This window comes from Portunus trituberculatus, chromosome 50 (assembly GCF_017591435.1).
Source record: "Portunus trituberculatus isolate SZX2019 chromosome 50, ASM1759143v1, whole genome shotgun sequence".
NCBI lineage: Eukaryota > Metazoa > Arthropoda > Malacostraca > Decapoda > Portunidae > Portunus > Portunus trituberculatus.
The window spans coordinates 26,963,306-26,977,129 of record NC_059304.1 but is presented as its reverse complement, the minus strand read 5'-3'; the positions used below and the strand labels follow the sequence as shown (position 1 = coordinate 26,977,129).

General features: G+C 39.4%; 1 protein-coding gene across 1 annotated transcript; it reads right to left on the bottom strand.

The window, feature by feature from the left end:
• Positions 1–3,321: 3,321 nt before the first annotated feature.
• Positions 3,322–4,591, bottom strand: LOC123499931 (zinc finger BED domain-containing protein 5-like). Its single transcript, XM_045248463.1, has 3 exons — positions 4,512–4,591; positions 4,078–4,148; positions 3,322–3,734 (listed from the first exon to the last, which is right to left on the bottom strand). Exons 1-3 carry the CDS (start codon positions 4,589–4,591, stop codon positions 3,322–3,324), a joined length of 564 nt encoding a protein of 187 aa, XP_045104398.1.
• Between the last annotated feature and the right edge of the window lie 9,233 nt (positions 4,592–13,824).

The window sequence follows — 13,824 nt, the reverse complement described above, 5'->3', positions numbered from 1 at the left end:
TTTGTAGCGCTGGGGACACTCGTTTCTTTCATTTAGACACTGCCCTGTGTTAGTCGGCTTGGTGTAGACGTTGGTTTTGAAATCTTCCCCAGTTTGTGTGACTAGTACGTCGAAGAATGGCATTTTCCCTTCAGTGTTCCTTTCTAAGCTGAGTTTGAGTCTGAAGGTCTCTTGCACACACACACACACACACACACGCACACAGGTAGCTCAGTGGTTAGAGCGCTGGCTTCACAAGCCAAAGGACCGGGGTGGAGATATTTGGGTGTGTCTCCTTTCACGTGTAGCTCCTGTTCACCTAGCAGTGAGTAGGTACGGGATGTAAATCGAAGAGTTGTAACCTTGTTGTCCCGGTGTGTGGTGTGTGTCTAGTCTCAGGCCTATCCGAAGATCGGAAATAATGAACTCTGTGCTCGTTCCGTAGAGTAACGTCTGGCTGTCTCGTCAGAGACTGCAGCAGATCAAACAGTGAATTACACACACACACACACACACACACACACACACACACACACACATATATATATATATATATATATATATATATATATATATATATATATATATATATAAAAGAGAGAGAGAGAGAGAGAGAGAGAGAGAGAGAGAGAGAGAGAGAGTTTGTGAGGGGGAAGATGCTTTTATTTTAGTTTTCGTTTTATATGAAGAGAACGGATGTCACCAGGGAAAACAGTTGTATACATGAGAGAGAGAGAGAGAGAGAGAGAGAGAGAGAGAGGGCCTTTCAATGCAACATATCCAAGCGCTCTGAACTAGAAATGTGTACTGAAATACTGGTATTTTATCTTAAGTGTTATCAGTATTTTTGATATTAAAGCCACGTCGGTAAACCACTTTACCGGTGATTTTGTTTTCACTATACCGCGTACCGGTAGCTTTTTGTCGATATTTTATTCCGGTATTATTATTTTTTTTGGACAATATCCTAATATACGCCTCCCGCCCGCTCTCCTCGTTTCTCGGCTCTCCCTACGCAGCTCCACCCAGCTGATTTGACGTCACATATATGAAGCCACTCTATTGGTCAACAAGGGAGAGAGAGAGAAGAACTAATAAAAGGAAAAATATAGTAACTCTCTCTCTCTCTCTCTCTCTCTCTCTCTCTCTCTCTTATTATAGTGTGTTATACTCGTCGCAGTGTCGTTGTTGTTGTTTTATTTTTACCAGCACGATGGCTGGATGGGCTTGTAGGAGCCCTACTAGAGTTGGGTCTTGAAACCCAGGCCTTTGTGAAAGTGTAAGAGTGTCAAGGAAGGCAGGACCGCAGCTCCTGCCTTCCTTGACACTCGTCGCAGTGAGAAATGGCCGATATAGAGCTAAGGCGTAGAAACCACAGGAACTCCCCTAGTGTTGCCACATCTCACCAGATCTCCGACCTGATCGGTGCGCTCTCTCTCTCTCTCTCTCTCTCTCTCTCTCTCTCAAGAAGTACCTATTGACCTTGTAAATAACTGCCATAGCTTGGCTATGAACGTGGCCATATGGCGAGATTGAAGCAGTGGAATGACGCATAGCGTGAACATGTGTCTAGACGACAGGACATCATTCAGGATTCCTCCACTCACTGAGTGGCACATGCGGTGATGGTGAACTTGTGAAGGAAGCGACAAATTCGACAATGTCACCCTCACCCGCTCATTTGCCACGTTTACGCCTGAGGAAACGAAAGTTACGAAACCTTTATGCAATATACAGAAAACACCTTATGATTTTACCTCAGTGGTGGTGTGAAACGAAAGTTTCTGGGAATAACTTCAGAAATGTACCATTTTATATAGAAACATAAAGAAACACAGAGGCAGAGATTACATAGATTGAGCAGACATGCGGGGTTAGAGAAAGTAGACGGTGATAATGGCCGTTTCTCCGAATTCTTGGAAGAAGATGTTATTTATTTATTTATTTATTTTTTTTTTTTATCTTGTTCGTAATCCTTTCACTCCCCGGCCGCAGCCAGACAAGTTACAACTTGAAAGCTGAAACAAACCGGCGTCACTCAGTGTGTGTGTGTGTGTGTGTGTGTGTGTGTGTGTGTGTGTGTGTGTGTAATAGTAATTGGATCACTGTGACTAGTATAGTCCGTCTATTCTAAGATAGACTCCTGGGTCTCCGGCTGAGAATTTTAGGTTTTAGTGTCGCCGCCAATTTTTCTGGCAGCAGTACAGCAGTGAGTCGGTAGGAGTACTGGAGAGAGAGTGCAAGAAGAAAGTAGGGAAAGACAGTGTGGGCGGCGGGAGTTGGACGGGGTTGTTGGTAGGAGGAAGGAGTGTGAGAGGGGGGGGGGCGAGAAGACGGGAAGAAAGCGCGGGAGAGGAGAAGGGAGATAGCAGGGTAGAGGGGGGATGTAGGGGAGGGGAAAGACAGAGGAAGGGAGGAGTAGGGGGAATGCGGTCACTGACAATTGGTGCTTAAATTTGGAAATGTAAGCAAAATGGCACATAAATTATATGTGGCACTGTATCAGATAACTGCAATGCAACTTCACAAGTACAATGGTTAAAATTAGACTGAGGAACAATTTATTTTTTTTTTTAGCTAGATTTTTTAGCTTATTTAGACTAAAAATTAGCATGTTCATTCCAAATCTGTAGTTTTCTTTTTCTAGCACAAGTTTTTTTTTCTCAACAGCTTACCTACAAGATAAGCAAAAGTTAAGCAAAAGTCCACTGTTTAGCTGTAGTAAAACTTGCCAACTGATAACGATTTGATTCATCTAGAGCAGTGGTTCCCAAACTTTTGAAGGGTGGCGCCCCCTTGGCTCCCCGGTGAATTCCTAGCGCCCCCCACACACACAGACACATATGGAAACAAACACCTCTTTCTTGATATTTGGTATGCTGCAATTTGAAAAGAGAAAGGTTAAACACAACTGTGTATTTCACAAATAAAACCCAATTTAGTAAACCAATTTATTTTTTAGCAGTTTTAACTGTTTCAGCAACATGGAATGGTAAATAAACATTCCACCAGTTTCCTTCATTGTCTCACACTTAATATTAATGGGATGGATGTGCTTGGTGCAGGGACATAAGCTTCTCAACATCAGGCTGAAACTCACTAAGAAGAAGTCGTAGATCCCCGCGGTCAGTAATTTTCAGTCGGTTTCTTTGCTTGGAAAAAAGCAAGGCGACTGCACTGAAGCCCCGTTCTACTAAATACGATGTTGGGAAGGCAATAAAGTACATCTTGACCTTGTTCCACAGCACTTGATAGCAGTCAGAGATTTTTTTTTTTTTTTTGTAACCAAAAATCTTGATATGACTTTTTGAACTTTGGCCTTAGCTCAATGTCATTTTGAATTTAAATCAGTTCTTCCTCTGCCACTCCAGTTTCCTCACCGTTGACATTTAGGAATGGATTGATCACCCAGTCTGGTATTTCAAGCAATAAAATGTCCTCAAATCTCTTAGACATGTCTCTGTGCAGTTCATCCAGGTGTGTACAATACACTTGAAGGTCATCGTCTGATATGCCTTTTTCCTTATCCAATTCAGAGAGGCTTGGGAACTGGTAGAGTGCATGACGAGCTATGTTTCGTTTGAATAACTGTAACTTGGCCAGGAAGGTGGAGATAGCTGATTTGACTTTAATTAGGTTAGCCTCATTTCCTTGCAGCTGCAAATTAACTTCATTGAACTTTGTGAATATATCTGCCAAATAAGCAATGTCATGCTTCATGTTTCTTAGTTCATCACACAGAACAGAATTGGAGTCTTGGAAGAATTCAACAACTGTATCAAACAGTGAATAGAAACGTCTCACGCAGTTTCCCTTTGACAGCCATCTAACTTCTGTGTGCAACACTAAACGTTCAAACTGTACAAATCGTCAAACAAACGTTCGAACTTCTGACTTTGACTTGGACTACGTAACAAAATAAAGCATTCGTTTATAAATCTTACTTCAAATTTATTTTCTTAAAACTGCCTATGTGTTCCTTTAGCTTAGTGTTTGTGACATAGATTTTGTCATTCAGATTTTGTAAAGAAGAAAAAGTTAATAATAATTGTTCTTCATGCCACCCTGCCGCCCCCCTACCGCCCCCTTCTTCCTCACCACACCCCCAGATCTTTCCACCGCCCCCAGGGGGGCGGTACCGCCCACTTTGGGAACCACTGATTCTAGAGCTATGCGGCAACTTGTATGTGCAATCACAATTGAAACAGTGCGGTGAGAGGTGCGTGCACCTCCTAACATACAACATACCATTGTAATTTTTATTTCGTATAATGCTGTTTTTTTTTCCAAACCTTGTAACTATTCCAGCTTAGTGTTTTGTTTACATAGGTATATATTTCTTTTGTTTCAGATCATGTCTGTTCCTGCTACGTCTCATTGTAATTGCCTAAACAATCCTGACTCCTGTTATTTATGTGATAGTTTCACCATTACAAGTCAGAGGGTAAATATCAACGTATTTGTCCAACAAGCATATTTCGCATATTTTTAAAGTGAAACTCGGTGATCAAGACAAGCCATGGGCCCCTCACAAAACATCCAAGCAGTAGGTCGAGAGTTCACGGATGTGGACCAAAGGAACATGTGAAAAGATGCCATTTGGTATCTCCATGGTTTGGCGAGAGCAAAAAGATCATTCCACAGACTGTTACTTTTGTTGAGTGAAAACATCAGGATTTAACAAGAAAAATATAAGTAAAATAGAATATCCTAATATACCGTCAGGTATAAGAACAATGCCTCATTCAACTGAAATTCCAGTGCCAGTTTTCGAACAACTACCTCCTTTAGAAGATCTGAGTGATGATGAAGAACGCAGTGACAGCAATGATGCAAATTTTGACATTCACGAGGATCCAGTTCGTAGGGGATTTGAGCAGCACGAGTTGAATGATTTAGCACGTGATTTGGGCCTATCAAAAAAAAAAAAAAAAAGTTTCAGAAATACTAGCATCAAGACTGAACGAGAAAAACCTACTTCAACAAAGAGTGAAGGTATCATACTTTCGAACCCTAGAAAGTACATTTCTGTATTACTTTCGAAGTGACAGCACTTTTGTTTTGCCATAACATTCCTGGTTTACTGAAGGAATTAGGGCTTTCAATCTACATTCCAAATGAATGGCGAATGTTTATTGGTAGCTCAAATCGGAGCTTGAAGTGTGTCCTACACCATGGCAATGTGTTTGGCGCAGTCCCTATTGGGCATTCGGTCTGTCTTTGTGAAGAATATGGAGATGTAAAGAGAGTTATTGAGTTATTGCAATATGACAAACACAATTGGTTCATCTGTGTTGACCTTAAGATGGTGTCCTTCCTTCTTGGTCAGCAACGTGGATACACAAAGTATCTCTGCTTTCTCTGTATGTGGGATAGCAGAGCTCGAGAGAAGCATTGGCCTCCGAGATCTGATCTTAAACCTGGAGATCCTAACATTGTACATGAGTCACTTGTTGACAAGAAGAAAATAATATTCCCACCTCTGCACATAAAACTAGGTCTCATGAAACAATTTCTAAAAGCATTGTCAACTGATGGCTACTGTTTGAAGTACATCATCTTGACATTTCCTGAAAAAAAAAACAAGGCCGGTGTGTTTGATGATCCACAAATTCGACAGCTCATCAAAGATGAACAGTTCACGGTACTATGTCAGACCTTGAAAAGAATGTTTGGCTATCATTCAAAGATTTGGTACAGTGGGGTCCGAGTTGTCTCCAAGCGCACGGGTTCGAATCCTGTCCACGGTCTGAGTGTAGGTTGGGCTTCCTCACTCGGGGCAACGGTTTCCTAGATAGGAGGTACCCTAAACAGTATCCACATTAGCCCATAAATTCCCGTGATAAGCCCACATGGTATAAATAATAAAAAATAAATAAATAAATAAAAAAAATACACCTTCAAGTAATAACACATAAATTTCAGAAACTATTGGAGAGCTACAAAGCGCTTGGTTGCAACATGAGTATCAAATTACATTTTTTGCATTGCCATATTGCCAACTTTCCGGAAAATCTTGGTGCAGTTAGCGACGAGCAAGGTGAACGATTTCACCAAGATTTTAAAGTTATGGAAGAACGTTACCAGGGTAGATGGGATGTCCATTAGATCGCTGACTATTGTTGGAGCATCAAACGCGATAGTCCTAAAGTTGAACACTCCAGAAAAAGCTACAAGCGTAATTTTTTACCTTAATATGCACACAATTATAGCCTTATCCTTTGTAAAAACATGATAATGATAAATGAACATTCTATTTATGCCTATTTCTTTCGTTTTTCATTGTATGTTAATATTTGCAACTTTTTTTTTATAAAACAAGCACTGTAACTGTTATGTACAGTATTTTTCATATATTTTTTTTAAGAAAACAAAAATCCTATAGTTAAAAAACTTGACGTGATAGAGAAAAACTTATATTAGTTTCAGATTCGACCATCCAAAAATTACTTAATAACAACTGTCAGAACTAACTCAACAAAAATTATGTTCCCCAGTGTTATTTTGGGTTGCTTGAGATGTGTGTGTGTGTGTGTGTGTGTGTGTGTGTGTGTGTGTAATTTTTCACCTCACCTCGGTCGTCTGCTTGTCACCCAGCCAGTCTTCCCCATTACGGAGCGAGCTCAGAGCTCATAGACCGACCGATCTTCGGGTAGGACTGAGACCACAACACACTCCACACACCGGGAAAGCACAACCCCTCGAGTTACATCCCGTACCTATTTACTGCTAGGTGAACAGGGGCTACACATAAAGAGGCTTGCCCATTTGCCTCGCCGCGCCGGGATTCGAACCCGGCCCTCTCGATTGTGAGTCAAGCGTGCTAACCACTACACTACGCGGTGTCTCTCTCTCTCTCTCTCTCTCTCTCTCTCTCTCTCTCTCTCTCTCTCTCTCTCTCTCTCTCTGATGTCAACACAAACCTGAAGGCGCGTACACACTTATTGCATTTCCATGTATCGTTTCATCGTTGCGTATCACTCAGTGATACGCTACGGTGCAACAGGGTATTGTACCCACTTGTTGCGTATCGGTGTGCTGTATCATGGTTGCGTGGTGCAACAGTATCATTCAGTTTCCTTCTAACCGTAGCCATGATTACAAATATGCAGTTGGTTGCGGTCGCGTATATTTTCATTCATGAACATCAAATCAGTAAAAAAAAAATAAAGTCACAGCGTTGGTGGGTGTCTAAAATCTACAGAAGTAGGGAGATGTGCAATGGAACAACTATGTAGGTTGACTTTAAATTCCAGCATGTGAGTGGACTATAATTATAAGAACTCCTTATTCCACTACAATTAGTAGATACTGTTTTATAATATATATATATATATATATATATATATATATATATATATATATATATATATATATATATATATATGACACAATGACGAGCTGTGGCAAATGAAAATGATGCCACGCTCCCCGCCCACGATAGGGTTGGCGAGTTGTGTATCATTCCTCTGACCGACAAATGGCGGATCGAGCCCGTTGTGTATCTTTGTATAATTTTTTGACAGGCAACGTTGCAGCACTATCCCGTCCACAATGCTACACAATGATGATACGATACGTGGAAATGCAACAAGTTTGGACGCGCCTTAAAACTACTTTGTATGACTGTATTTACGTACATACTCTCAGAAAATGTTAGATAAAAGAAACTTTTCAACGCTAAAGGAAAAATAATACCAGTATTACTGTTTTTTTACGTAGGTATCAATATATCGGTATTATAATTTCATATCGAAAATAATTGTATCGGTTTTTCAGAATAACGGTTATACCTATCCAGACTTTTTTGTCGATACCGCACATCCCTACTCTGTGCCCTGTTCATGAGGGTGACTAGAGGCATACTGACGGCTGGGTACGACATTTTTTCCTGAGTGGCGCATGCGCAGTAGGGGTGGTATACAACTTTTTTTTAAGGGACACGATTTTACGGTACACCGGAAAAATTGAGGAACGACTTTATTAGGACAGTGCCACTGTTCCTACTAATAATTTTTCCTTTGTAGATCAAGAAAAATAAATAAAAGATAAATAACTTAACAACAGCTGGATAGAATTTGATCCACGTATGTGCCATGTCACACAACCTATGCAAAGATTCTGCAACTTGCATTTCAAGTACGTTGGTTATTCTACTGTATACGTACATATGCTGGCTTCTGTAACTGATCTCGGATACATCCACTTAGCATCCATTAATACCTTATTACTGTTGATGAAGGACATAACTTTTCCCCTCATTTTCTAGCAGTCCTTCCTAAAGTGTGGATCTCCTGCATCTCGCCACACTTGACCAGTCACATGCCAAGGTAATGTCATTTTTATTCATAATGTCATCAATTGATCATCTCACACCTTTCAGACTTATGTCTACTTCCCACATTAATCTTATTTTTTTTTGTGTGTGTATTCTTATACTTGATCATAACTAGTCAACCATACAATCTCTTGTTTTTTTTTTTTCCACTTGTTACTCATTTGAGTTAATCCCTTATATATGCATTCACACCATCATTTAAACTTATATATGCCGATAATTATATTTTTGGATTGACACCTTCATAAGTATAAGTAAGGTTTCATACTCAAAAGACTGTGCATTATCTTTTACATTTATTTCATTATATGTATTTAGCATTACCTATTCTATTTCCATTTGAAGGTACAATTATGTTAGCCAACTGGCAGCTGCTTCCTGTGCCCGTGGAGCTCTTCCCATGGCCCGGTCCCATGAGAAGACCTACATAGCTGACCTGAAGGAGTATGCAATCTCCTCCACCGCTGATCTGCCAACATGTGCAGTCTCCTTCCCTGCCTCTTCATCTTCCCTTGTGGGGTTGGACAGAATAGGCTGAGGCTCTTCTACAAGGAAGATTTTTCCCTCAGCACTTTACAAATCACTGTAAGTAATTAATACCACCATGAAATGGGTCTAAAAAAGACAAATAATAAGTTGATGTTGATTTGACATTTGGGTAAAGGTAAATTGTACTTTAAGTAACTAATTCCATTAATTAAGTAATATCCATCATAGATTCCTTCCAAGTGATGTTTCTCATACTGTGAAACATACTAGTTTATGTGACATAATATTATATATCATGTTCAAAAGAACTACACATGTTTATAACAATAAATGGCAAGCAGAAAATAAAGACTATACTTCAATTGTTTAACAAATATATACATACATGTCAATAGCATTCTGCAGATTGATATCATCAATCTCCACAAGACATCTTACACTATTTCACCAATAGTGTTTAGGGGAGGCGGTGCAGGGCTACCACCTACAAAGGAAAGGGAGAACATAATAATGTTACTTGTTACACAATTTTGTTGGTATATTTGCCAAAGCATTACATACATTAGTGTCTTACAACATTGCAATACACAGTGAGTTTTGAAAAGTATATATCTTACTGTGACACTTTCCCTACTGTGACTTGTTCAAAGTTTATTTAGTTAGTTTGTTGGGATTGTTTTCTCTTCTGAAACATTACTTTGTAAGTAACTGAACACACACACACACACACACACACACACACACACACACATATATATATATATATATATATATATATATATATATATATATATATATATATATATATATATATATATATATATATATATATATATATATATATATATATATATATATATATATATATATATATATATATATATATATATTATATTATATTATATTTTATTTTAGTGGGTCTTCACTTTTATTGACCTAAAAACTAAATTATCTTTACATAAGGTTTGGTTAGATAAGATTATGAGGTATGGCTTGTTAAGTTAGGTTACTATATTTTTTTTTTTTTTCGTTGAATTACATTTATTTGGTTATTTTAGCTTATGTTTCAAGTTAGGTTTTGCTAGATTAGTTTTCTTTGGTCAGGTGGCGGTACATGAAACTGATTAAAGAGTACATATTTAGTAAGACTAAAATTTGGAAAATTACATACCAGTTTTGTTGCGCAGTTTCCGGTATTTCTGCAGGTTGGCCCGCGATTTTGAGCTGATAGTGAACTAGTCCTCTCGTTGTTGAACTGAGAGCTTAGTGTTTGTGTGATCTTTTACCACACATCGTGCTTCTCATTACTAACTCTGGTATTATTAAAGCATTTCCGGAGAATATACATTTGTAACAATACATCGCGGCCAAGTTGAGAGATTCTTGTTTTTCCCAGTTTGTTTTTCTTGAATGCTTGTAGGATTGGGATTCCATTCTTGTTGACTTCTTGCTGTTGTGCACTCTTGCTATGAGAAAAGAATTTCGCAGCCAATGGCACAACATTTGTTTGCGGGCTCTTCAATGGGACCTTCTTTATGTTTTTTTTTTTTTTTTTTTTTTGTCAAAAGTAGATCCTATATTATTATGTCTAATTTCCCCCAAAAAAACTCGTTATATGAAATTTAAATCATTATAACAAAGGAAATAATACGTAGACTATTTCATCCCATAAATTTAATGTCGACAATTTGCGTTCGTGTGTTCTAAAAGGCTGAAGGTGATAATGCAACCGCGTCAACATAAATACGTCATATGAGTAAAAGTCATAAATTTTGTAGGACCTGACGGTCAGAGTAGTAACAACGTCATTAGCTACGACGGATTGTAGGATATCTTACCTTCCCTGGGGGACCAGGTGATTTGCCTGGGGCAGCCTTGCCTGAGCTGTGTTACCCAGCCACATTGCTCTGTCCTCCAGCTCAATCCTGTCCAATCAGCCTCAGAGGGTTGTACGTTCAACTCCTGGCAGAGTATCATTCATCCTTTGTCTTACACTAGGTATTTGTAGACAGTTGTATTGTTCATATCAATATATCATTATTCATATCAATACGTATATCAGAACAACAATTTGGTCACCTCCGCGTTCCAATGCCATCTTTTCTATAATTTCTACTACTAGTAGTACACGTGATGCTGGCTGCCATGAGACTATCCGGAAACGAAAATCGCCAAATGCTTGATAATGGGTTACCCTCAAAGCATGCCTCTCTCCGTGCTACAACGCCACCTACAGGTAGAGATGACGCAGCGATGTGTAACCTCGACAGACAAGGAAGTAACCTAATATATCCTACAAACAATTAGAGGGTCTCCACCGACAATACTCAACCTATGAAACCGGGATACATATTATCTACTCCCAAATAGCCTACCACAGAACTTCTCTTCTGCTATCATCGTCAACGGTACGGCTAACATAAAGCCTAATACAAAACTGTTATCGCCAGAAAGTGTGCGGGATTTGCAGCGGCCATCACGACACTAGCTATTCTGCAGAAAAAAAAAAAAGGAAAAAGATCAGGCACCGGTGCACCACCTGTGTGACGGGGCACCATGCTTGGAATCCCAGTTGCTCTGCAAAGGTAGAAAAAGTATACGAAGGGAGGCGACATCTAATTTGTTGGGTGTAAGCCCAACAATCCACTGCCATTATTACGTACGGGTCCTTCTGCATCTTTGTCTAGGGTTATCAGATCACCAGGAAGCAGGCTCACTAGATTCACGCAACCACTTCACCAATGATAAAAAGTGCAACCGAATTTCCCACGCCTTATGACATCAGCAACCGCTGTAGGACCCCCTCAGAACATCACATCCATGTTTCACCCCGCAATCGCCGCCAATGATCTCGCTTCCACCTGGCTCCCTGGCACTTACGACGATCATCCTGCACTCCTTTCTGATGATGCCGGCCATATGGATAGGGGAGTTTCACTCACAGATTATCGGCCACAGTTTTCACGAGTCGGCCTTCATCGAGGCAATAGAAGGTTGTAGAGAATGTTCAACACCATGCCGAAGCCTACATGGCATCATTCCTTAAAAAAAAATCGACGTGATCGCCTCCACCTCAGGCCAACAACAAGCCAACGTTGCCACCAACCGAATAAACTACGACATTAGAGAGATACCACACTTCCGCTTCATTTCTAGAAGCAGCCCGCTCTGAGACAATGGATAACGTCACTGCCAGTGGATGCCATTGTCTCCCTAACAGGGTATCGGAATCCATGCTATTCTTGCCGGATATCATTTAAATATCAGTGAAATTATAAATATTTTGCCTGTGGAGACAGTATAGAAGTACAAGTGGCGTTTCTCCATTGGCACTTTACACTCCAAACTTATAACTTGTACTCACCTCCAGGACTATTATCAGATATATATATATATATATATATATATATATATATATATATATATATATATATATATATATATATATATATATATATATATATATATATATATATATATATATATATATATATATATATATATATATATATATATATATATATATATATATATATATATATATATATATATATATATATATAGTAATACAGGCAAAATCAAACCCTATCCATGAACTAATTAATGTACATAAGTTGGTTTTCTCGTGAACTGGCATTGATAATTGTTTGGTCATCTCCACATTTACCAAAGAGTTACATCCAGTATTAATCCAGTCGACAGTAAACATGAAAACAACATGTCTGTGTCACTTAAAACTCCAAAGCACACCGATCGATTTACTAGTTTATGGAAACAACAATTTTAATGAGGAATAGGCAATTCGAGTGTTGCTATCTAACCCAACCTGGGCTGGCCACCTATTTAACTTAATAAAGAGGTGACCTGCGTTCCTGCCTGAGCGACTGCGTTTTGAGCTAAGTAACGTCTGAAAATCCAGAGACATACTGATCAAGAGGGAAAGCAAGGCGAGTAAAGTTTTCCTTGTTTTTTTTTCGCATTTTTTTTTTTCCTGTGTGAGATTGATTATATGATAAACGAAATTTGCCTTCTTTTATTGTATCTACAATTTTGAGGTTTCTAGGGGAATAGCAGAGGAGTACGGTAAAAATGAGGCTGGTATTAATTAATTTTAGGTAAGTGTGGCAATACTTTATTTGTTTGTGTCCGTCTTACTTTACTTACTTATATATATATAATATATATATATATATATATATATATATATATATATATATATATATATATATATATATATGATCAGGATAATAACACCAAGGATTCTATAAGGATATACGGATTCAATGAGCGGACTGAAGGAATTAATTAGGGAGCTTAGCTTCTAACAGATGGCGCGCGAGTAGTAAGCCGGTGAGGGATGGGTGGTTTCATCAACTGGGGAGTCAGTCAGTCAGTCACTCACGGGAAGGAGGGCAAGGCAGATCAGCCATCGCCCGCCTCCGTCTGGGTCACACCACGCTCAGTGCTCATTTGCACCGCCTACGTCTGTCTCGTGACCCTTTTTGCCCTTGGTGTAGGACTACCCCTGAGGCCATGGAACATTTCCTGCTTCAATGCCCACGCCTCCACCCTCGAAATACTGCACTACGCTCCCGGGGGTGGGAAGGAAGTATGGGAGAAATCTTAAGTTACTTATGAAAACTTTTTCTATGAAAGTACTCGTTTCTAACAGATGGCAGCACCGTCTCTGTCCTCCAGACTTTAACTCACACCACAACTTCCTCTCTGTATATTCCTTGAATAACACCGATGAATCTCTCTCTCTCTCATTCTCTCTCTCTCTCTCTCTCTCTCTCTCTCTCTGGTGGTGTATATCTCCACCACCTGTGAATATATTTATTTCCAGTACGTTAACGGAAGCCTTTCGGCTTTCGCCACCACCACCAACGCCGTCATTACCACCGCGCACACACCTTACAGAAATACGCGGTTTGGCAACTTAAGGCAAACATCTGTCCTCTCATCCTGGTGTTGCTGCTGGTGCTGTTGCTCCTCCAGTTATATATATATATATATAT